This window comes from Hippopotamus amphibius, chromosome 7 (genome assembly GCF_030028045.1).
Source record: "Hippopotamus amphibius kiboko isolate mHipAmp2 chromosome 7, mHipAmp2.hap2, whole genome shotgun sequence".
In the NCBI taxonomy this organism is placed as follows: domain Eukaryota; kingdom Metazoa; phylum Chordata; class Mammalia; order Artiodactyla; family Hippopotamidae; genus Hippopotamus; species Hippopotamus amphibius.
The window spans coordinates 76,108,108-76,133,888 of NC_080192.1; the positions used below are offsets into that span (position 1 = coordinate 76,108,108).

A 25,781-nucleotide genomic window follows, 5' to 3' on the forward strand; every position below is an offset into this window, starting at 1 on the left:
TTGTTCTTCCTTCTCTAGTTTTTTTAGGTGTAAAGTGAGATTGTTTATTTGGGATTTTTTCTGCTTCTTGAGGTAGGATTGTATTGCTATAAACTTCCCTCTTAGAACTGCCTTTGCTGCATCCCATAGGTTTTGGATTGTTGTGTTTTCATTGTCATTTGTCTCTAGGTATTTTTTGATTTCCTCTTTGATTTCTTCAGTGATCTCTTGGTTATTTAGTAGCATATTGTTTAGCCTCTGTGTGTTTGTGTTTTTACAGTTTTTTTCTTGTAATTGATTTCTAATCTCATAGCATTGTGGTCAGAAAAGATGCTTGATATGATTTGAATTTTCTTAAATTTACCAAGGCTTGATTTATGACCCAAAATGTGATCTCTCCTGGAGAATGTTCCATGTGCACTTGAGAAGAATGTGTAATCTGCTGTTTTTGGATGTAATGTCCTATAGATATCTATTAAGTCTAGCTGGTTTATTGTCATTTAAAGCTTGTGTTTCCTTATTAATTTTCTGTGTGGATGATCTATCCATTGGTGTAAGTGGGGTGTTAAAGTCCCCCACTGTTACTGTGTTCCTGTCGATTTCCTCTTTCATAGTTGTCAGCATTTGCCTTATGTATTGAGGTGCTCCTATAGTAGGTGCATATATATTTATAATTGTTATCTCCTCTTCTTGGATTGGTCCCTCGATCTTTATGTAGTGTCCTTTTTTGTCTCTTGTAACATTTTTTATTTTAAAGTCTATTTTATCTGATATGAGTATCACTACTCCAGCTATCTTTTGATTTCCATTTGCATGGAATATCTTTTTCCATCCCCTCACTTTCAGTCTGTATGTGTCCCTAGCTCTGAAGTGGGTCTCTTGTAGACAGCATATATATGGGTCTTGTGTTTGCATCCATTCAGCCAGTCTGTGTCTTTTGGTTGGCACATTTAGTCCATTTACATTCAAGGTAATTATCAATATGTATGTTCCTATTACCATTTTCTTAATTGTCTTGTTTTTGTTTCTGTAGGTCCTTTTCTTCTCTTAAGTTTCCCACTTAGAGAAGTTCCTTTAGCATTTATTGTAGGGCTGGTTTAGTGGTGCTGAATTCTCTTAGCTGTTGCTTGTCTGTAAAGCTTTTGATTTCTCCATCAAATCTGAATGAGATCCTTGCTGGGTAGAGTATTCTTGGTTGTAGGTTCTTCCCTTTCATCACTTGAAATATAGCATGCCACTCCCTTCTGGCTTGCAGAGTTTCTGCTGAGAAGTCAGCTGTTAACCTTATGGGAGTTCCCTTGTATGTCATTTGTCGTTTTTCCCTTGTTGCTTTTAAGAACTTTTCTCTGTCTTTAATTTTTGTCTGTTTGACTATTATGTGTTTTGGCATGTTTCTCCTTGGGTTTATCCTGCCTGGGACTCTCTGCACTTCCTGGACTTGGGTGGCTATTTCCTTTCCCATGTTAGGGAAGTTTTCAACTATAATTTCTTCCAATATTTCTTGGGTCCTTTCTCTCTCTCTTCTCCTTCTGGGACCCCTATAATACAAATGTTGGTGTGTTTAACATTGTCCCAGAAGTCTCTTAGGCTGTCTTCAGTTCTTTTCATTCTTTTTTCTTTATTCTTCTCTGTGTCAGTGATTTGTACCATTCTGTCTTCCAGGTCACTTATTCGTCCTTCTGCCTCAGTTAATCTGCTATTGGTTCCTTCTAGTGTATTTTTCATTTCAGTTATTGCATTGTTTATTTCTGTTTGTTTGTTCTTTAATTCTTCTAGGTCTTTGTTAAACTTTTTTTGCATCTTTTCAATCTTTGCATCCAGTCTTTTTTCAAAGTCCTGGATCATCCTCGCCATCATTATTCAGAATTCTTTTCATTATTTAGTTGTTTTTCTGGGATTTTATCTTGTCCCTTCATCTGATACAAGGTCCTCTGCTTTTTCATTTTCTCTGTCTTTCTGTGGCTGTGGTTTTCAGTTCCACAGAATGAAATACTGCTGATACTGCTTGATACTGCTGTCTGCTCTCTTGTGGAGGAAGTTATCTAAGAGACTTATGCTTCCTGATGGGAGGGGCTGATCAAAGCCCATAATATTTTAAAAGAAACCTAAACCTGTGTTTTTTGAACTGAAATTTTGTCAAAGTAATTGTACATTCACGTGCAGTTGTGAGAAATAATACAAAGAGATCCCATGTACTTGCTCTTCACCCAGCTTCCCCCAGTCGTGACATCTTGGGAAAAAAAATAGTACAATTTTGCAGCCAAGATATTGACTTTGATACAATGCACGATCTTACTCATATTGCCCCAGTTTTACATGTGTTCATTGGTGTGTGTGTGTGTGTACTTCAATATGATTTTATCACATGTGGTTTCATATTTCCACCACCCCAGTCAAGATACAGAACACTTCCATCACCACAAGGATCCCTGGCATTGTTCTTTTATAACCACACCCATCTCCCTCTGACACCCTTTCCCAATTCTTAGGAACCACTAAGTTCTCTATTTCTCAAATGTTATCATTTCAAAAACGTAATATAAATGGAACTTTACAGCATATAACCTTTGGGTTTCAGCTTTTTCACTCAACATATTTTCCTTGGGATTTATCCAAATTTTTTGCAGTTAGCAACAGTTTAGTCTTTTTCATTAGAGTCGTATCCTGTGATATGGATGTACCAGAGTTGGTTTAACCATTCTTCTGTTGAAGGACATCTGGCTTGTTCCCAATTTGGGGCTATTACAAATAAAGCAGTTATAAACATTTTTGTGCAGGTTTTATGTGAATGTAATTTTTTTATTTCTTTAAGATAAATGCCCAGGAGTGCAATTGCTGATTCACATAGTATTGAATGTTTAGTTTTATAAGAAACTGCCAGACTGTTTGCTAGAGCGGCTGTGTCGTTTTACATTATCACATCAATGAATGAGTGAAACAGTTTCTCTGCATTCTCACCAGAACTTGGTTATTGATTGTCACTATTTTTTAACTGTTCTGATAGGTGTGTAACGTCTCATGGTGGTTTTTACTTGCATTTCCCTAATTATTAGTGATATTGAACATTTTTTTATGCTCTCATTTGCAATCTGTGTATCCTTGTCAGTGAAATGTCTGTGCACATGTGCTTTGCCCATTTTCTACAAGGATCACTTAGTTTTTATTGGTGGATTTTTAGAGTTTTTCATATATTTTAGATACTAGGCCTTTTTCAGATATGTCATTTGCAAATGTTTTCTCCCAGTCTATAGCTTGTCTTTTCATCCTCTAATCAGGGTCTTTTGCCAAACAAAAGCTTTTAATTTTGATAAGATTCAATTTATCAGTCCTTCCTTTTATGGATCATGGTTTTGGTGTCAAATCTAAGAACTCTTTCCATAACCCTAATTCCTGAAGATCAGCTTTTATGTTTTTTTCTACGCATTTTGTGGTTTTATATTTTACATTTAGTCCATGATTCATTTGAGTTAATTTTTGTATAAGGTGTGAGTTTTAGATTAAGGTTTTTTATGTTTGTTTATTGTTTGGCCTATAAATGTTGCTTTGGCAGCATTTGTTGAAAAGGCTATACTTACTCCATTGAATTAATTTTGCACCTTTGCCAAAGATCATCTGGGAATATCTGCGTGAGTTAAATCTAGATTGTATGTTCTGTTTCAGTGATCTATGTGTACATGTCTCCACTGAAACAATGTCTTGATCAATGTAGCTACATGGTAAGCTTTAATATCAGATACAGTGATTCTTCCAACTCTTTCTTTTGCAAAATTATTTTAGCTATTCTAGGGCCTGAAATTTCTGCTTAAATTTTAGAATATGTCTGTGTTTACTGCAAAACCTCTCAGATTTTGATAGGAATTGCATTAAACCTATAAATCAATTTGGGAACAACTGACATCTCTATGATATTGATTTATCCAGCCTCTGAACATGGCATGACCCATGAACATGACCCCGACCATGACCATATATTTAAATCTTCTTTGATGTCTTACAAGCAGCATTTTGTAATTTTCAGCTTACACATCCCATACATATTTAAGTGTGTACCTAATTATTTCATTTTATTTGGAACAATTATAAATAGTACTGGTTTTTTAATATAGGTTGCCATATGTTCATTGTTAGCATATCAAAATGTGATTGATTTTGTGTGTTGATCCCATAACTGCCAACCTTACATAACTCACTTAATGATTCTAAGAGGGTTTTTTTTTGGGGGGGGGAGTGTTTTTTGTTTGTTTTGTTTCTGTTTTTTCTTTTCTTTCTTTCTTTCTTTCTTTCTTTCTTTCTTTCTTTCTTTCATGTGTGTGTGTGCATTCCTTACCATTTTCACATATACAATATGATATCTGCAAATTGGGACAGTTTTATCTTCCTTTCCAGTCTTTCTGGCTTTTATTTCTTTTTCTTGCCTTGTTGCAAAGACTAGAACTTCTAGCACTATGTTTAATAAGAGTATTGAGAGTGGGCATCCTTGCCTTTATCTTGGTCTTATGGGGAAAAGACATTCAGTCTTTTACCAGTAAGTGTGATTTTAGCTGTAGGTTTTTTGTAGATACTCTTTATCAAGTTGAGGAACTTCTCCTCATTCCCAGTTTTCTGAGAGTTTTTATCATGAATGGGTACTGGATTTCATCAAATCCAACCCTTTTTCTGTGTCAATTGATATATATCATATCATTTTTCTTTAGTCTATTCATATGCAGCCCTGTATGTCTAGAATATTGTGCGCTTGGCCTCAGTGTTTATTTGCAGTACTCTTGAGTGTAACTGTTTGTATGGTTTTTGTAAGGTTTATCTGGATATAACAGCATATAAATGTGACATAACACTCTTCTGGTATCAACATTTTACCAATTTTTTGTGAGTGTGGAAATCTTACTTCAATTTAAGTTTCTTTGCCTTCCCCAGTTTTAAATATCATTGTCTTGAGTATCAGGTGATGCTATAATTTTTATTTAAATCATCAAATATGATTTATAAAATCTCATGAGGAAAGGATAATTTATTGTATTTACCATATTTTTGCTCTCTTTTTTTCTTTCTTCCTTCCTGATTCTCCAAAATTCCTTCTTTTATTATTTCCTTTCTGTTTGAGGAACTTCTGTGGTCAGTCTTTAAGGGTAGGTCTGCTAGCCACAATTATTTTTTATTTTTTTCTTTGTCTTAGAGTGTTTTTTATTTTCTCTTTGTTCCTGAAGGACATTTTTGCCATATTCAGAATTTGCAGTTGATTGTTCTTTCCTGTCTGTAGTTGAAAAACATATTGCCTCTTCCTCAGGCCTCCTACATTTTAAACATGAAATCTGCTATCATTCAAACTGGTGCTTCCCTCTAGGTACTGGGTCCTTTCTCTCTGGCTTGCTTTTAAAATCTTTTCTTTGTCTCTGATTTTCAGATGTTTAACTATAATGCATCTTGGCATCGATTTTCTTGGGTTTACTCTGTTTGGTGTTTGCACGGCTTATTGATTTGTATGTTGTATCTTTCACCAAATCGGGGAAGTTTTCATCTATTACTTCTTCAAATAGTCTCTCAGTCCCACTTTTTTCCTCCCTGTCTTCGGACTCTGATGTGATGATATGAATGTTGGGTGTTTTGCTATTATCCTACAGGTCCCTGAGCCTCTGTTTATCTTTTCTTCTTATATTTTCTCTCTGTTGTTTAAGTTGGCTGAATTCTATTGTTCTGTCCCTAAAGTTCTCTGGTACTACCCTCAGCCGTTTTCACTCTACTATTGAGCTCATCCAACAAGGTTTTTACTTCTGTTATTTTATTTTTTGATTCTACAATTTCCACTTGGAAACTTTTATAACTTCTGTTTCTTAGCTGAGATTTTCTATTTGTTTATTTGTTTCAAGAGAATTTGTAATTAATTGCTGAAGCATTTTTCTGACAGCTTCTTTGAGATCCTTGTCAGATAATTCTAGCTTCTGATTCATCATGGTATTGGCATCATTTCATTGTTTTTTCTCCATCAAGGTGTGATTTTCTTGGTTCCTGATATGATGGGTGATTTTGTTTGTAGTATCCTGAATGTTTTGTCTTTTATGTTAGGGACCCTGGATGCTATGTAAATCTTTTATTTTAGGAAGCAGTTGTCTTGTTTAAAGTTAGCACATAGGTCTTGGCCTGCTCTTGTGGGCTGTGATTCCAATGATAATTTCATTTTCACAGCCTTCGTAGTATTGTTTTGGTGCTTGGTTTTCTGGTGTCACTGGGGCTCCTACTGGTCCATGCTGGTACTGCCTGAGGGAGCAGAGGAGTTTTCCCAGGCCAAGATGCTAGGTATCTCTCATGGGGAGGGTTGTGGTGGCTTCCCGTGCCCCACAGACACTGTCTCTTGCGTGTCCCCATGTCTCTGGGCAGGAGAAGAGAGCTTCAGCTCCAGAGGGACCAAGAGGTATTTGCTGAAGCTTGGTCCCTCTTGCATGATCTGTCCATTTACCCTAGTGTCTCTGTCTTAAGCCCATGGGGACAAAGAAGATTCTCCTGCTGGGCCACTTGTGTGACAGCAGCCCTTTTGCCAATCCTGCATGCCCATTCCAGTAAACCTGACTTTTGCTAGAAATGCTACTTGCTACTTGTCCTAAATGTTTTAATGGCCTTTTGTCACTCGTACCATTTCACTTAGATTTGGGATTGTTGCTATTAGTAGGCGTCATTGGGCTGAATTTTTATTCTGTTTCAATTTTTAAGGTAGAAGAGTGTTGAAGTGTGGTGACTGACTGTACAGAGCTGGGGGAGTAGTTAAATGCTTGAAGAATTCACTGCCAGATAAATATATCTTTACTCATTGTTTGCAACATTTGGGAATAGTACAGTTTTTATGTTTGGGGACTTTGGGAGCTAAATTTCATTTTCATTTGGACACATCTGTTGTTTTTGCCCAGCAATTTTGATCAAGGTGGCCTGCTGGTGCAGTCAGGGGCAGGAGTTCAACTCTCCTATGTGGATCATTCGTCTCTTTTTCTCACAAACATAGCTCCTGAGAAAACTTATCCTTCTTAATTCCTTGTTACAGAGGTAACCAAAATAGGAATCGCCCTATTTGTGGCCTAGGAAAACAGTGAACGACACATAGCATGCTCCTAACTCCATGCATGGAGACCACTGGTGTTATCTTTCTGTGCAAAAGATACACAATGCAGATGACTAGCTAATTTTTACTCTAATTATCTAATTTCTTATGAGAGGGGGTAAGTCCCTTCTTGTTGAAAACAGGACACATTTCATTTATGAATACTACATAAAGCCTTGGTACTACATAAGGCATCTAGATCATGAAGTACAGAGCACATTTACAATTAGTGTGGTTTCTGTGACCACATGGGAAAAGTGATCAACATGTCTTGTTACAAACTCATTATCCTCTAAAGCACACAGATTTAATGTCAGTATTTGATAAGTTGAAGGGACCCAACAGAGGGTAGAAAGTAATATAAATAAAGGCCTAGATAGCAACTGTGGTTGGCAGAGTTTCTAAAATGGCCTACAGAGATGTCCCGATCTAAGCCCTGCAACCTGTGAATGTGATGGGGCATCACTCCCATGATTCTGGGATTGAGGAGAGTATTATGCAACCTCAGCCTGGTTCTCTAGGAGAGCCCAGTGAACTCACATGAGCCCCTGAAAGCAGGGTCTTTTACCAGCTGGTGGCAGAAGAGGAGGTCAGAGAGGTTTGGGGCGTGAGGGGAATCTGTGTGCCATTGTTGGCTTGAAGATGGAGGGGGCCTGTGAGTAGGAATAGGGGTGCTTGAGGAGCTGAGACAGGCCCCCAGCAGACAGCCAGCAAGGAAATGAAACCTCAGTCCTGCAACCATAAGGAAATAAATTCTGCCAACAACCTGAATGAGCTCGGAAGCATATTTCTTTCCAAGAGGGGCAGAATTTGAGCTCAGATCAGTGGAACAAGCTATTACCGCAGCATTTATTTAGTGGCAGTACTGTCCCGCTGAGGGTTAGGAGGCTGAACCTGCTTTCTTTTTAAAGGATCCAAGGACGTAGTTGCATCTTATGAAATACCTCCTTCTGTCCCACATTTCTTTAACTCTTCTCCCTCTGGTACCCACAGAACCAACCAAAACCAGCCTGCTCAGGAGCCAGCTGTCCACCTTCAAGAGCTCAGGTTGCAGTGAGAAGAAGGATGGCCTTTCCAATTCCAGCAGCTGGAACACTCCAAGCAACAGAGGCAAGCCAGCAAGCATCTCTATGTCAGGAAGCCCAGGCTGGTCTCCCCTCCCCAGTGTGTCTGCTCCTGAAAGAGCTGGGTAGAGGTACTTTGGGGGGAAACAAATCATTTTTAAGTGAGTCCAGACTGCTTTCTCTTCAGAGGACTCCCTTATAAATCAGGTAGGCTAACTTTAGTGAACTGGATTTTCTTAGGGTCAGACTTGCATTTATGCTGCCTGGGTGTTTAATACACCCGTGGCTCGCATAACCACGGCACTAACAGGGATGCTTGCTGCCACTCTGTGGTTTGAATTTGAAAGCCTAATACTTCATAGTTGGTTTATTTTCTTCCCTTCATTCACAGGTGGTGCCATCCGACGAGCCCCTCTCTGATCCATATTGTCAGCCTTTTGGGGGCTAAATGTGAGGAAAATTCGATTTTTCCACTCAATTGTTATGACTATTGATAAATTCGTTATTCTTAAAATAGTAAATTTGAAGAATAAATTTCCTAAAAGTTTAATTCCTGTAGCACTTTTCCCTGTCTTTCAAAGAATTGATAAATAATAACCCCCCAGCTAAATATACACATCCACACAAGCCGCTAAGTAGTAGGGAGTACTTGAGGGACAAATTTACACCTATCGTTACTGAGCCATAGCTTAATCAAACCCTGCGTTCTTCGGTGCTGATCTGTGTGATGCCTTTTCCTCAGTTGCAGTTAACCTGCCCTATTTCCTAAATCTGCTACATTCACAGTCCTTTAAAGGGCTCATTCTATAATGATTGGAATGTGATTTCTTAGGCATTTAAGTAGCTCACTCCCAAACACCTCTTCTTCTAGATGTTACTAATTCAACTAGCTGATTTTCCTTTTCATTTGTAAATCCAAGCTTCTATAAAGATATACATTAAAAACTCCAAATAATATTTTGAAAATTTGAACTAAATAGGACCTAGTAGGGATTTTGGTTTTCCACACAGAGCTGAGGAATTACGGAAAAAACTGTCGAAACCGGAAATGTTGAACGAGGCTCTCCTGTGTAATCTGGGGGGAGTCTAATGAGGGCCACATTGAACAATTATTAGTTCATGGTGTTCTTATTCGGCATTTTAAAACTATGTTTTCTGGAGCATGAGAGAATGAGTTTGTCTCATCCTTTTATGGACAGAGACCTCAGTGGGTACGGGGTAAGGTAGATTAGCAAAACAGTGAGTTTCCTGTTTACCCATGCATTGGTCTTTAGTGTCCATTGTAAATGAATCTTGCCTAGAACTCCCTCTGACAGATGAGTTCTCAAAAATATAGTTCATTTACTAGTCCTCAGTCACAACTGAACTCAGAGATTAGCATGATCCTTTTGCATTTTGCTATGAACCCCATATATGAGGAAATTATACAGCTGCCTTTTCCCTTTCCACAGAAATGGGCATCCAGCTGACAAATGAATCTCCAGATGACAAGTCATTAGAAAGATTGACTCGAGAAGGATGCCAAGTTTATGATCAAGAGTGAGTACTTTAATTTTACTAGGACAGTTTTGTTATGTTTTTATCTGCTATCAGTTTTAAAACGTCACAGTCTTGCGTTCTTAGCTCTGCAGGGATGTCTTCAGCAGACTGGCTGAAGAGGCATGGCTTGGCAGCCAAGAAGCTCACCATCATGGATGCTTTGTCTGTAGCCGCCGTCCCTCACAGCCCCACCTATGTCTCCATTCTGGACAAGCATGTCGTTTCCAAGGTCTTTGATGAGGTAAAACTGATTTTCTAGATGTCATAGTTTTCATTTCCTGCTTACATAAAAAGCAGTCCACTTAACGTCTTGTACAGTTGTAACAGAAATGAATTTCAGCCATTGGGAAAAAACTTATTTGTAAAGGCAGTAAAAAGGAAGAGAGAGAAGCTCTTAAGCATTTTGGCTTCTAAGCTGAGAAGAAATTGGCCTTGGTTGGGTTGGCAGTTCATGGCCTGTTGCTGATGGGTGGCAGTGTGGAGCTGGAGAAATGTCTGAAAAGCCTCTAGGTCAGAGTCCTGAGGCACGAGTGAGTATCATTCAGTATCAAAGGACAGGGAGACCTTGGGAGAGAGATGTCTATCCTATGCTTACCTTCCCTTCCTAAATACAGTGACATCTTTTCCATCATAAAAGTCTCCAAAGGAAAAAGTCAGAGAAAGAGGGAGGGAGAGAGGAGCAGAGACTGAGATACGGAGAAAGAGAGAAATTGAGAGAGAGGATTGGGAGTGAGCCAGAGCAGAAGAGCCCTCAGAGAGTGAGAGTCACGTCCTGGAAGGAGAAAAAGAGCTTCCGGTAGGAGGGCATGAGGTGGGGTTAACTGTGGAGGAAGGCCAAGTATTGTAAAGTTTGCCTTGAATTAAGGAACTGGAAGGTCCTTGCCCTGGGCTAGAACGGATCCAGTGGGGCAGTCGAATTGCACAGGGTTGAGGAGCACAAGAGAAACAGGAATATGAAGATTGAACCCTGGTGCTTCCTGGCAAGTATAGCAGCAACTAATGATTTAAATAGGAATGTATCAAGCTTTACAGTCACTAAATGGAAATAATATCCTTAAAAGGCCTTAACTCATGCTGAAATATTTACAGAAGGTATGTAGGAAATTGGGGATTTGCTTCCAAATAATCTGGATGGTGGGAGTAGTTGGGGGACGGGACAGGTAGATAAAGCAAGATTGTCCATGAGTTGATAATTGTTAAATTTGGATAATAAGAATATTGAGTGGGGGGAGGCTCATTCTACTATTCTCTCTGCTTTTTTATGTGTTTGGAAGTTTCCATAGTAAAAAGTTGAGAAAAAGCAAAGGCAGGAAAACTTAAAAAAAAAAAAAAAAAAAGACTTTCTCTAACTGGTCTTACAATAGCTGAAAACTGATGTATTTGGAAGAAGCAGATGAATTGGTGGACTTTTTCTATTAGTCACATTTAAGCAATTATACCCATGAAGTCTGATGTGCATCCTGGTTTGACATGACAAGCAGTTCTTGCTCTGGAGGTTGAGTGTGTGACCCCTTAGGCTGGTTCCTGATGACTTTGCCTCAGTGTGAGCAGTCCTGTCCCTGGCTGTGACCTTGTGACTGGCAGATTCTATTTATACCTCCAGTGAAGTCTAACCCAATCAGTCAGATACCAACTCATCACTTGAACCTGACTTCTTCCAGAAGCAAGAGAGAGAAACTGAACGCTGATTTATTCCTTCTAGGAAGTTTGGTGACAGCTTTTCATATTCTGTGCATTTATTTTATTAATATTCCTCAGTTTTATTTGAAAGAAAATATATTTGGTGAACTCTCCTTGGAAATAGAATTTTCTGGTGCTTATCATGTCTCCTTCTAAGCCTCCCAACAACCTGAGACACATTGAGAAGTAAATTCTCAAAAAATAAATATGAGAAGGTAGGAAAGCAAGCACATAAAATCAAAGGAAAGATTTATAGATTGAATACCTAAAATGTTATTTTGCATAAAAATATATAAATAAACTGAAGGCAGAGCTCAGAAAAATATTTGTAATATATACAACAAAGAGTTATAGAAGTAAAATCTTAACTATGTGTGTGTGCATCTGTATAAGTTAGTATGTGCATGTGGGGGGTGTGTGTGTAAATCAGTGTTCAGTATACACACAAACATGCAGTATACACACAAACATGCACATGTGCCCATACCATAAAGGAATAAGGAAATGATAAATATCCCACTGGAAAATCTAAGGGGGAAAAGTAAAAAAATAAAAATAAAAAGTCAAAAACCACATACAAAAATATTTCTTAACCAATGCTTGTTGATAAGCATTAGTTCTGCGAGTATAGAGATACTTTGAAACCCCTAAAAATAGTGTGCAGACCTGATATCTTATTCAACTTGTCCTCTCCTCATATTCAGAAGAAATAAACATAGTAGCTCACTGCAGCACTTAGAAATTTGCTCTCCAGGTTGTATACAATGTATCTGTACTCTGGGGATACTAATATACCCACTCTGAGACTGTTATAATCTATATAATATACTGAATATATATAGTATAGGTATATAGATGGTATAGAAAGAAGTAACACACATAACGGGCAGCAAGCACTGAATAAATGTTGGTTTTTATTATAAAAATATTCAATAAGTATCACATTGCCTACTGTATGTAGGCTCTGAGCTGGGCTAGAATACAGCCTGCCCAATCACAACTTACAATCTCATGGAGGAACTAGAATTAAAAGAAGAAGTTCTAGTGACATGTGATGAGTGGGAAGAGCAGAGTGAAGATGCTGGAGAGGCCCCTAACCACCTTGAGTTGGCAGAGAGGGCTTTGGACCTGGGGGATCTGTTCAGTTCAGGTTTGGACCCAGGGGAGGAGGAATTACAAGGATGATGAGGTGGAGGGGAGTGAGGTGTGAACTCAGGGGAAGTCTAAGGGTTATTCCAAAGAAAGTTTAGTGCAACTGGAGGAAGGTGTGAAAGCTGGTGAAGGAAGGGGCTTGGCTGAGTTAAGGATGTTTTGAAGGTCATCCTGAGGGAAACCAAAGAGTTTTTAGCAGAGGAGAGAAGATCAAGTTTGGGCTTTGGCTGCTATGTGGAGAGGTTCAAGGCTGGGATGATGGGGGACAGTCAGGAGGCAAGGTCTAGGTGCTGTGACCCAGGTGACAACCCTGGGAATTGATCCAAGGCTCTTTATAAAGTCAAGTTGATTATGGGGATATGTGTATAAAAACAGATGATTGAACCTGGTGTACCCCCCCCCCCAAAAAAAAAATTAAAAAAAAAAAAGTCAAGTTGACAGGACTAAACCATATGGGGCTGAAAGAGAGAAAAATGTCGTGTGATCTCCAAGAAGGAAAAAATGGAAGAGTTAGTGACGGTCCTGTTTTTCTGGAGAACATTAGTCTTCTGACTCTAGAAAGCAAAGCCAAGGGAAGAGGGTGTATATTTTTTCACATGCATTCCACCATGGGCACCTGTGCTCGATGCCTTCTGTGGCTTTGTAAATTCTCATCACAAGCCTGTGGGTACATAGAACACAGCATGCTCTCCCCACTCCATTATTGATCATAAGAGCAAGAATCATGATGATGAAGGAAAGATACTGCAATAAATTCCAATTTCACCCTCAAAGCACACTTACATCTTTTTTATTTAATATTTTCTCTGATGGAAAGAATGGGAAAACAGTGATCAAAAAATATAATCCCACTGAGTGGGATATATAGCTTTTTGAGATTTGGACCTAACAGTTTCTGAAAAAGTAGACAAAAGTAGAATGGAGCTGAAAAGGAAACATGAATGTTAACCCACTTCACTGAAAATTTTAATTGACTTTTACTCCTGTGTTCTGTGTGCAGCCACATCTGTCTGGGTAGAATTGTAAAGCAGCATTTGGCTTTATCCCCAGCTATTTGTTTCATTCATGACTTATGTATGGGCTGTTTCTTCTTCTGGAACACAATACTGTTTTGGTTTTCATGTTTCCTGGAACAGCATCAAATCTGTCACCTTGGAAATGAAGTGTTGGGCAGGGAGGTTGCCCTAGCAACTCTTCATTACAAGATGCTAACTGGCACTTTCAGTTTTCAGTGGACCAGATAACTTTAACCTTAGCTCTTTCAAAAAGATTAATTCATCACCAAGTCATGTACAGACTAAAACTGCTTTAGTTATTTGATGAATCTGGAATTTAAAGATCTTTATTTCCAATGGTTTTGAAAACAAAGAAATGATTTGGGAACATCAGTTTGCATCATTGAAAACTCTACTACATCACCATCATCACCATCATCATCATCACCATCATCACCATCACCATCATCGTCATCACCATCATCACCACCATCATCATCATCATCATCATCATCATGTCTTTAGCCGCATCCCATCAAGGCTTCCTGCTTTGCCCTAATCTGGGTTCAGTGCATAGCTTTGTGATTAGGTAGCCTAGGATTGCATCCCAGCTCAGTCACTTCTCCTGATGGGCCATGTCAGGGTCCCTTAATCTGGTACATGGTGAGCCCTCAGACTAGGTTTTGAGAAAAACATTTGATCTCATCAAAGCATCTGATAAAAAATTTAGAGCAACCTAGTGAGGTGGCTATTTATCTCATCATTTAGCTGACAAGGAATATTAGGGATGCTGCTAAAGGCATGGCGTTTTGTTACCTTCAAATATAGTAGCATTGAAAACTGTATTGATAGAAAAGTTTATTTTAATTAAAAAATTTAAAAGGACATACTCTTTGTGTAGAAAAATTAGAAAATACAGATAAGTGGAATAAAAGAAACAATAGAATATAATTCCTCACAGATGAATTGTTCGGTGGTTATCTGGCCAAAGTTTTTTCACTATATATACATCCTTTGCTCTTTTTGTTTCAGCAAAATGAAGTTGAAGATACTCTGTGCCTTGACTTTTACTCAACAGTCTATTTTGAACAATATTCTATGCCAGCAAATATTCCATTTACTATACCAATTAAAATGCTAGTGACCTCAATAGCATTTTTTAAAAGATTTATTTATTTATGTATGTATGTATGTATGTATGTATGTATGTATGTATGTTTGGCTGCATTGGGTCTTCGTTGCTGTGCACAGGCTTTATGTAGTTGTGGCAAGCAGGGGCTACTCTTCATTGCAGTGTGTGGGCTTCTCATTGCAGTACCTTCTCTTGTTGCAAAGCACAGGCTCTAGGCACACATGTGGGCTTCAGTAATTATGGCACATGGGCTCAGTAGTTGTAGCTCGAGAGCTCTAGAGCACAGGCTCGGTAGTTGTGGCACACAGACTTAGTTGCTCTGCGGCATGTGGAATCTTACTGGACTGGAGATCGAACCCATTTCCCCTGCATTGGCAGGTGGATTCTTAACCACTGGACCACCAGGGAAGTCCCCAAAATTATCTTTTTTCTTTCTAAAAATTTAGATTGAAATTTGTGAGGTGTAACCTACACTGTAGTAAGTAACATATTTATATGGGTTTATGAATGATCTGATTGACACTCCTCTTTCCCAGTTCACTTTTTGGCCCCGCCTTCAATTTGTTCCGCGGAGCCTGGACATGCTTCTGGGTAAGCAGAGGTTTAAGCTTCAGCACTCAGTAGTTTGTATAACTATGAAGCCACTGCACCTTCTTCAGAGTCAGCCATGTGAGATTTGCACAGCTTTTGCAGTTTCATTACTCACATCCAATCAGATCTCTTCTTGGCCAATCTGACAGCAGGCTCTGGGATATTTATTGAAAGAAATGATTTAGTTGAAAAACAGTGAAGATGGTGAATTCATTCAGTGTCGAATGATAAATGTATAAACACCAGTTTACACTATTTTCTCATTTTCAAAATATTGGTGGAATTGCTTACAAACACAACCAGAATGTTGTCAGGTAGAACTCTTCCTGTACTACTTTAGCAACTAATAACTGTGTACAGTTCTGTATCCCCTTTTCTTCATTTAGCATATCTTATGAACATATTTCTTTGTAATGACCATTTTTGGATGAGTTTTAATGGTTGTGCTAATATCCAATAACATGAATTACTACAGTTAATTTAACTATTTCCGTCTGTCCACCCGCCCCTTCCCCCCCCCCCCCCCCCCCCCCCGCCGTTACTGGGCAGTTTACCTGGAATTTTGAGTGCCTATTTTCCTACACCTTTGCTGTCACTTAGAGGAGTAACATTAAACAAACAAACAAAAAACCTGCCAATTGCTAAGTGAAAGTGGTATTCAGTTTTAATTTTCTCTTTTATTGCTTGAGAATGGTTTTCTTGTTGAAGCTAAATATCTCTCTTAAAATCTTGGTTACCATTCACATTCTTAGCAAACACCTCTTTAAAAACAGCAAAATTACATTCGTTCCATGCTTCAATCACCAAGAATTCAAACAGTGGGCTCCAAACTTAATATTTTACAATATAAACTTTTAAAAATGTTTGAGCCTCAGCCATTATTTAAGTTTATATAGTTTTAGTCTTTTACGTATTCTATAAATGGTTATTTTATGCATATATTGTGCTAGAAACTAGTATTTTTAAAAAGGAATAAAGAGCTACTACAGAGTTTAACAGAGAGGAAAACCACATAACAAAGCTGCATTTAAATGTATATATCTATAGAGGGATTGGCTAAGAAAACATATAGGTTGCCTAGTACTCGGCAGAGAGTAAAAGATAAACACTATTCTCATTATTGATAAAACTATTTTTAACTATTGATAACATTATTAGTTAAGGCATGTCTCTGGTCTAACAGTGGGAAAAATTTTAACAGAATCAGCCCAAATTGGGGCTGTCCATGAATTCCAGCAATTATGGTCAGGGACACTCACCCACCCTCCCTCCTTTCCTCTCTCCTCTCTCCCTCCCTCTCCCTTCTGTTCCTCATAGTTAACATCTTCTCACACAGGGTGTGATTATCAACAATTTTGTAAGGCTTCTAGTTTAATCGCAAGAGAATTGAAGTAGGTAATAACCTTGAGGCTCCCTTTTATTATCAAATATTGTCCAGAAGGGTATCCCATTAGTTAGTAATGCTTGATTTGCATTATAAAATTTAATAAGTAAAACATGCTCAAAGGAGGTGTGAGGAGGTGGTTTCATTCCCTCTCAAATAGTGTCAGTTTCCTCATTAACCGTGCCTTCCTCCCCACCTGCTTCCCTACAGAAGCTGGCTGGCCATGATTCTGATCCCTGAAGTCCCTGTGAGAATGCCCCTTATGACCTCATAGTCACACTAAACTTGACATCATAAAGAGAACAGCACATGGGACCTCCACATGACCACCATGTTGTAAAAACTAAGGCCACAGACTGAAGGTGTGGAGTATGACTTTGTCTTTCCCTAAATCTGCATGCAGAAAGGAATGAGAGTGGGTGCACACGAGCCAGATTTGAACTCCTACCACACTGAAGTCCATGATGGCCACGCAAGGCATGAGATCCAAATCCACGAAAGAGGGAGGTAGAACATTAAACGATGGGTTTTCTTTATGCACCTAAAGTCAGGGGTCCAGCAGATCCTGGTGAAATGGTATAATGTTGCCAAATATTTTGTGGTGTTGATTTGCAGTTGAGCCATAAGTTGGCAATTTGGAGAGCTATTTATAGACTTCTAGAGGGGTCTTTTTCCCAGGGGAGATAAAAATATAAGGGTCTTTCATTTTGTTGAGACTAGTTTTTTTCCACTGAAAGTTTATGTGATATTTTAAGAGGTGATGTTTTTGTTTGGTTGATTGGGGGGTTTTTCCTCTTCTGCAAATTTCATTCCATTTCCAAAGTCCAGCCAACTCACCTTTTAACATGCTGTTCTGGCTCCTTCCCTCTGACAAAAATTGCTTAGAAGTCATGTGGTGAATTCTTGTGTCTGACAAGTAGGGTGGTTTGACTATTCAGCCTAACTAAATTTCTTCCTTTTCAGCTTTCTGAATCTTTGGCTATTTTGTTTGTTTGTTTTGGTCTTGATGCTTTAATGGCAAAATTATGTAGTTTTCAATTTCAATGTCTATTTTTTACATGATTTTATTTTATTATTCAAAATACTATTCTTTTTCTCATCCACCTGTTCTTACAGCACGTTTGTTCTTACACTTTTATATGACACATCTTTGAACAACCTAATCATAATTAATTTAATCATAATTAAATAAAGTTATTGTTAGGTGGCTCATAAAATTAATTTCTACTCAAGTGAATTGATGTTCTGATTGTTGATTTGCTCAGGTACCATTTTTGGCATTTTTTTGTGTATTTAGAAATTTTAGTATGTTGGCTCATTTTAACAAGATTTCTCAAAATCTGTTTTTTCTCTGGCTTTTTCTCTTTTGCACTTTACCTAAATCCATCCCCTTGCACCCTGGTCATTGGCATTTAGAGCTCTTGTTCCATGTTGATACTGAGATAGTACAGATTGAAGGTAGTTTGGTTTAGTTCTTGGTTGTGAGGCTACACCAGTGGCCTCTCTCACTAGGCAGGACCTTCTTGCAGAGGTGAGAGAACCTCATACCAGTGCTGGCTTCAGGCACTGAACCTGACTCAGAGTCCTGCTTGCTTTCCGGGAGTTGAGCTCCCACCGCCCCTGCCATCTTTGAATGCGAGAGTCAACGAATGCACAACTTCAGCCCTGCTGACTTGTTCAACTTTTTGTACCTAGAAATATATCAGCCATGCATTTATTTTTCCTTCTCTCTTTCTTCCTTTCCTTCCTTTCTTTTTGTGCATTTTTTTCTTAAGTAACAATACAATTTTTGTATGATTTTGGAGGCAAAGGAGAACATAAAACATAAACTCTGTATCATCTGGATTGAAAGTAAAAATTTACTTCTTAAAAGTGATTCCCCAGCTTCCTCCACAAGAGAGCAGACAACAGTATCAAGCAGTGTCAGCAGTATTTCATCTTGTGGAACTGAAAACCACAGCCACAGAAAGATAGAGAAAATGAAAAAGCAAAGGACTTTGTACCAGATGAAGGAACAGGATAAAACCCCAGAAAAACAACTAAATGAAGAGGAGATAGGCACCCTTCCAGAAAAAGAATTCAGAATAATGATGGTGAAGATGATCCAGGACTTTGAAAAAAGACTGGATGCAAACATCGAAAAGTTTACCAAAGACCTAGAAGAATTAAAGAACAAACAGAGATATGCAACACAATAACTGAAATGAAAAAAACACTAGAAGAAACCAATAGCAGATTAACTGAGGCAAAGGGCGAATAAGTGACCTGGAAGACAGAATGGTGATAATCACTGATGCAGAAAAGAATAAAGAAAAAAGAATGAAAAGAACTGAAGACAGCCTAAGAGACCTCTACGACAGTGTTAAATGCACCAACATTCACATTATAGGGGTTCCAAAAGGAGAATAGAGAGAGAAGGGACCTGAGAAAGTATTGGAAGAGATTATAGTTGAAAACTTCCCTAACATGGGAAAGGAAAAGCCACCCAAGTCCAGGAAACACAGAGAGTCCCAGGCAGGATAAACCCAAGGAGAAACATGCCAAGACACATAATAGTCAAACAGACAAAAATTAAAGACATAGAAAAATTATTAAAAGCAACAAGAGAAAAACGACAAATAACATACAAGGAAACTCCCATAAGGTTAACAGCTGATTTCTCAGCAGAAACTCTGCAAGCCAGAAGGGAGTGGCATGCTATATTTCAAGTGATGAAAGGGAAGAACCTACAACCAAGAATACTCTACCCAGCAAGGATCTCATTCAGATTCGATGGAGAAATCAAAAGCTTTACAGACAAGCAACAGCTAAGAGAATTCAGCACCGCTAAACCAGCCCTACAATAAATGCTAAAGGAACTTCTCTAAGTGGGAAACTTAAGAGAAGAAAAGGACCTACAGAAACAAAAACAAGACAATTAAGAAAATGGTAATAGGAACATACATATCGATAATTACCTTGAATGTAAATGGACTAAATGCACCAACCAAAAGACACAGACTGGCTGAATGGATGCAAACACAAGACCCATATATATGCTGTCTACAAGAGACCCACTTCAGAGCTAGGGACACATACAGACTGAAAGTGAGGGGATGGAGAAAGATATTCCATGCAAATGGAAATCAAAAGAAAGCTGGAGTAGCAATACTCATATCAGATAAAATAGACTTTAAGATAAAAAATGTTACAAGAGACAAGAAAGGACACGACATAAAGATCAAGGGATCCATCCAAGAAGAGGAGATAACAATTATAAATATATATGCACCCACTATAGGAGCACCTCAATACATAAGGCAAATGCTAACAACTATGAAAGAGGAAATGCAAGGCAGAAATAGAGACACAGATGTAGAGAACAAACATATGGACACCAAGTGGGGAAAGCGGGGAAGGTTGTGGGGGAATGAATTGGGACATTGGGATACCAAATTGTACACTCTAAATATATGCTGTTTATTGTCTGTTAACTGTATCTCAATAAAAGTTCAAAAAAAAAAGTGATTCCCCACATTTTTTTAAAATTAACATATCAATTTACTGAAATTACCAATAGAAAATATTCTGAAAGTAAATATCACAGGTCCCTGTTGTCAATGCCAAAGCTTTCTTTCATCTTATTATGATTCATTGGGGTTTTTTAATTAATTTTTATTGGAGTATAGTAGCTTTGATTTCCCACATTTCTAAAATGCCTACATGCTGCTCGTGGTTGGAATCATACACAGTATTGAAACATTATTCTATCTTGTATTCTCCTGTTAAACTTTTTCTTTTTGTGTAAATATTAAGATATGGAATATACCTTTTTGCAAGCATACATTTATTCATTTATCAACAGTTATTTGTTGAAGGCCAGGCACTGTTCTAGGTGATAGGAATACAGCAGTGAATGAAACAAAGTTCCTAGTCTTATGAAGCTCTCATTCCTAGGGAGAGATAAGTAATATTCTCACAGATACATGTAAAATATTACAGGTACTGTTAAGATAGTATGGAATCAGAGGCTTCCCCAAACCCAGAAGCAAGCATCAAATGCAGACAGAAAGAACTCAGAAAGATGCCCTCTCATTTTGGTACTCTGCTGCTCTTACAGAACGTGGTTTCATTGATCATTGTGTTCTCTATTTGACATGTATAAGCTGATAAAGAAAATGGTCAAAGGATATTAACTATAATCAGATACTCTCAACAGAAAATCAAATTTAAAATAAACACGTGAAAAAGATGTTTAACTCAACTAGTAATTTGCAAAGTCGCAACAATGAAATTTTATTTCTTATCACTTACGCCCATCAGTTTGACAGAGGCTTATGAAGATAATACTTGATTCTGATTAGGGTTTCCTGAAGTTGTTTTCTTTTGGAGGGCTGGTTATTTTTTAAATATATAGTTTTAAAAATTTGAAGGAAAAGGTTAGCCATGATCTCTCTGATTCTTATTTTTTTTCTTTTTGATTTTCTGTATTTTCTAATTTCTCTACAAATATGATGTATTGATTTTATAGTCAGAAAAACATACTGTACAGCCATTAGATCCATTTTTGAAGGCACCTTAACCTATCAAGTGACAGTTTCCTTTGGCGTATAGGTGTTCCCTCTGGCACATGTGTGCGGTGACACAAATAAGATGACTTTAATTAACCCCCAAGGAGTGAAGCTCAATATCTACAAGCAAAAAGTGGAACAGGCAATTAAGTCCTATGAAAAGTGAGTATTACGCCTGGCTACTCTTTAATGGATGCGGAATTTATTTTGGCTTGTTTTCTCTTGTTTTAGCTTAAAGTTTTCATCTGGAGCAGCTATTTAACAGTGGTCCATAAAGAATATTAACAGCAGCAGCAGCTAACATAAGGGGCTTCCTCTGTGCCAGCACTGCATTAAGTACATTACCTAAGTATGTCCCACAGGGTTTTCAAGAAACCATCTTCCCTTTCCAGACTCTGTAGAAATCTCATGTTTCCATGAACTCTAAAGCTTTCCTCTTAGCAGAGTGAATTGAACCATTTTAGCATCTAACATTCTGTAAAGTGACTAATAAAACACCACAATAATGAGATAATTTAAACAATTTTGATATCAGAATCAAGAAGATGGCCAAGTTGACTATGGTGAAAATTGTACTCAGATTGTCACTGTGTTAGCACCTGATTAGGGGACCTCTTTTCACAAGCCTGATAACCCTGGGGTGGGGTTTGCAAGGCAATGGCCAGGCTGGAGAAGGAGACCCAAGTGGGAAGGAGACCCAGGGTCCTTGAATTCCATCCCCTTCCTGGGGCCTGGCTCCTTCAGGCCTGACCTGGGAGCCCGTCTCAGAGTGTTGATGGAGAGCATGGCTCTGGGGCTACAGTCTCACCCTTTCCCAACTCTCTAATCACCTCCCCTCCCCGCCCCCCAGTACTTAATTAATCCTTGGTGCACACACTTAATTAAACTTTGAGCTACCCAGCTCCTCCAGGCAAGCCTATTTTTGGTTCTGGAAGCTGTGCAGTTGGGTTTTCACTTACCACCACGTGGCTGGGAAAAATGAAATAAAATACATGAAAGTGAATGATGGGGCCTAGGCCAGCATTTACTGGTCTGTTGTCATTTTGCAGTGTGTCTAGTGTGTGTTCAAAAAAAGTGTAAAGCCTGACTTCTGTTGCCTGGAGTGCATGAGGCTGTCCCAGAGGCTGGCCTTTCCACTCCACGCCCATCGCAGGTCTCTCCAAATCTCCTTACACTTGAGCCTCTTCTCCTGCCCTCACCTGAGAACTGAGGTTGTGTTGCACGGGCTCATGCAGCTGCCTCCTTGGGGTCCTCAGGACTTCTCTGAGTCTTTGTGGGCCCTTCGTTTCTCTCAAAGGCAGGCTGAACTCTGACAAGGCTCCCCTCCCCCGTCAGCTGAGCTTTTGCTCTGTAGTTACCCTCTCACTGGTACTGGCCCTCTTCTCCTTCGCCTCCCCTGCTGCACCAGGCAGGCCTTCCCTTGCCTCCACTGCCCCTCTTCCTGCCCTCCCCCACCCCAGCTGTCCTCTTTTATCCCTTCTTGCCTCAGCACCATTGGCGCTCCCCAGAAAGGTCCTTCCCCACCTTGTGTGTGGACCTCAGAGCACTCATAGCTTCTACACAGGCCTGTCTCTGCGCTGCAAAGATGCCAACCCCCAAGGGCAGGGGCTAGGCTACTTGCTTTCTCCCTGGTCTCCTCTTCCTAGCAGGTGTCACTATATATATATTTGACTGTTGGAATTTAATTTGAATTTGATCTAATTCATGTTTAGTTATTAAAATCGATCCAATGCAGTTTTTCAAAATGTAATATGATAATATCATTTGTATTATAATTTAATTTGCTTGACTCACTCAAATATTTGAGTACTGTGATTACCTGGTCTGTAAAGGCCTGGTGCAGGGCCACAAGCTGGGGCTTTGAGGTCAGACAGCTCGGAAGTTTCATTCTTGGTTCTGACAGCTACTTGACAGGTCATATGACACTTGTGAGGTTCATCTGCAAAATCTGGCTCACGGGGCAGTTGTGGGGTTTATGTAAATTATATATAAAGAGCAACTAATGTTAATTATTTCCCTCTTTCACTTCCTGAATCTGCTGATGCTAAAATAACTATAAATACATGGAATGGAAGTCACACAGCTCTTTCCACTGAGCTGACCCTTTCCCAAGAGTTTCCAGAGGGACAAGGACTCTCCCTTCCCAGGCAGAAGAGAGTCCTTCATTAATGGCAAAACCAAAATACAGACATAATAGCGATTTGTCCCAATTCTTACTTCCAATGAGTGAATCTGGAAAAGCCTTTTAGTACCCTGAGAAGAATATTATACTATATTGTATATTAAAATAATATTAATTTAAATATGATTATTAACATTTATTTTAATATGATTAATATTATTTGATATTATTGATTGAATTAGTATTAATTATTTGGTATTAATAACTTGATGTTTATTTTAAATGAATTATTTATTTAATATTGTTATATTTAATAATGTTAACATTACTATTATACAGAACAAAACTTCCTGATCTTTTGTTTTCAATAGTCTTTAAGAATTTGGGTGGTATAAATGTCAGTTCCCTCTTCCATCCTGCTCCATCTTTCTAAAGATGTGCAGAATATGAAAAGACGGAAAGTAATTAATGAAACGTAGTTTATCCCCATCTCATCCCCAATAAAACACTTCTAAGAAGTTTCCCACCACAAGTAAGTCACATATAACCCTAAGTCCATATGGTTAGGGATGACCACATAAGTGGGAAGCTCACAGTGCTTTGGCCAAAATAGTGACATAAACTAGCTATTTTGGTCACACTTAGTACCATGTGTAGAAGTCCTTCTGTTCCAATATTTTAATTGCAGGAGCCATTTTGGCTCTGTGTGTCTGCGCATAAGCTCTGAGTGAGGATTACCAGGGCCGGCTGGATTCTGGGGTGATTTTTCCACAGTTTGTGTTGTGAATCTAAGGTCAGTGTTGCAGCCCTCAGATCCAGAGGAGAAGCCTGTGGCTCAGGGACCAGGCATAGTAACCTCCACTTATCGATTTGTTTGGGCTGCTGATTCGACTTCTGAAGTGTTATTAGTTACAAGTTGTTTTGCAAATGAGCCACTTGGTCCGAGTAGATTTGCAAGCTAGAGATAGAGGAAGCTGGTAAACACAAGGCTCAACCAAGCTGCACGCTCCTAAAACAAAGAGGAAAACTGGGGTTTGTCAACCCCCAGCATCCCACAGGGACTGCCCTCATCTCACATGCTTAGAGGCTTTCCCATGGTTGCCTTCTGGGTTCGTGGAGTGGGATTCTCACACTCACCACTGCCCTCGGTTCACATGCACTCACTTTTCCTGCCCTGTGTGCTCTGAAATAGTTCAGTGAAGATGGAAAATGGAGGAATAATAGAGGTTATGAAAATACTCTCTTGGAAAAATATTTTCTAAGGAATCGAATTAAAATTAGAAACATGTCCTAGCTAACTGGACCCACATTCACCAATCATTTCTGAGTTTCTAAGCCTCACCCTTCTTCAGAACCTGGAGGGAATGAGCTTTAGTTATTACTGATCACTTTATATGTACAGCTCACTTAATCCTCTCAATGCCAAGGGTAGGCGGTATTATCCTTGTTTTATTGATAAGAAAACAGAGTTTCAAAAAATTATGTAACAGGTTCACACAGCAGTAAAGTGAAGATGCCGAGATTTGAACCCAGACCCGTGTAGCTCCCAAGCCCTTGTCACCTCCCAGCCTCCCTACTCCACTGCCTCCACTTTCAAGGTTTAAATTTATAAGAATTTTTAAATAGTTTTCTTTTTCCCCCAGAAATGAACACAAGTCTTAGAAGCCCTGGTTGTTGTTTGATCAACCACAGGATTAAAGAAAACCAATTTCCAAATAGGCCCCCAAAAACTAAAAACATCAAGGGAGACAAGAGCAGAGCTGGCTTATTTCCCACTTCCTGACTCTTTCTGTTGCTTACAGAGTGTTTCCCTGTGTCCCCAGGGAGGGAGGTACTGGTATCCCCACTCTGCAGAAAAGTTAGCTACTGGCCCAAAGTCTTCCAGCTAATAAGAGGGGAAGCTAGCTGAGCTTTAGACCCAGGCAGTCTGGCTCTGGAGTCTGTGCTCTTCACCATCATGTCCAACCCCCTTTCCGTGATCTCACAGGCCCATGATGGATGATCAGGGCAGGATAACACCACCCAAAATGTGCTCCCAGAGCCCTGTGCCCCGGATGCTGGGATTAGAAGCATGTCTCCTGGGGAGCGGCAGTATTCTCCCACCCCATTTGATGGAAGTTGTTTTGCTTCGTGGAACACCAGCCCACAACCTGTGGAGCCAGTGTTCTGTGCCCTGTGCTCTAGTAAGCCTGATTTGGGTGATGATGTAGCAGTACAGAACTGAGCTGGAAGCTCTGAAAAAAGCCCCACTGATTAGTAAAAAGTAAAGGAGTTGTAACTACCCAAGAGAAAGCACTGGCTCCAACTTCCTCCCTTCCTCTTGGGTTGCCAGTATCTCTCCGCAAACACGTTTGGTAAACTTTAGTCTGAGCCCCACCAACTCTCCGTGCTGGATGAGTAAGGCGCTTCATCTGTCTGCCCCTCTCAGCGGCCGCATTTGGAAAACAAGGAGATCAGGCTGGTTGATCTCTAAGGTGTGTCCCAAACCTCTTATTTATGACCCTATTAA

General features: G+C 39.1%; 1 protein-coding gene across 1 annotated transcript in view; it reads left to right on the forward strand.

Moving 5' to 3' along the window:
- Nucleotides 1-25,781, forward strand: part of VWA3B (von Willebrand factor A domain containing 3B) — a 205,871-nt gene that overhangs the window by 125,508 nt on the left and 54,582 nt on the right. Inside the window, exons 17-20 of the mRNA XM_057742507.1 lie at nucleotides 8,057-8,173; nucleotides 9,579-9,666; nucleotides 9,751-9,907; nucleotides 21,194-21,312. Coding sequence (XP_057598490.1) covers nucleotides 8,057-8,173; nucleotides 9,579-9,666; nucleotides 9,751-9,907; nucleotides 21,194-21,312 — 481 coding nt within the window. The remainder of the gene's footprint in view (nucleotides 1-8,056; nucleotides 8,174-9,578; nucleotides 9,667-9,750; nucleotides 9,908-21,193; nucleotides 21,313-25,781) is intronic.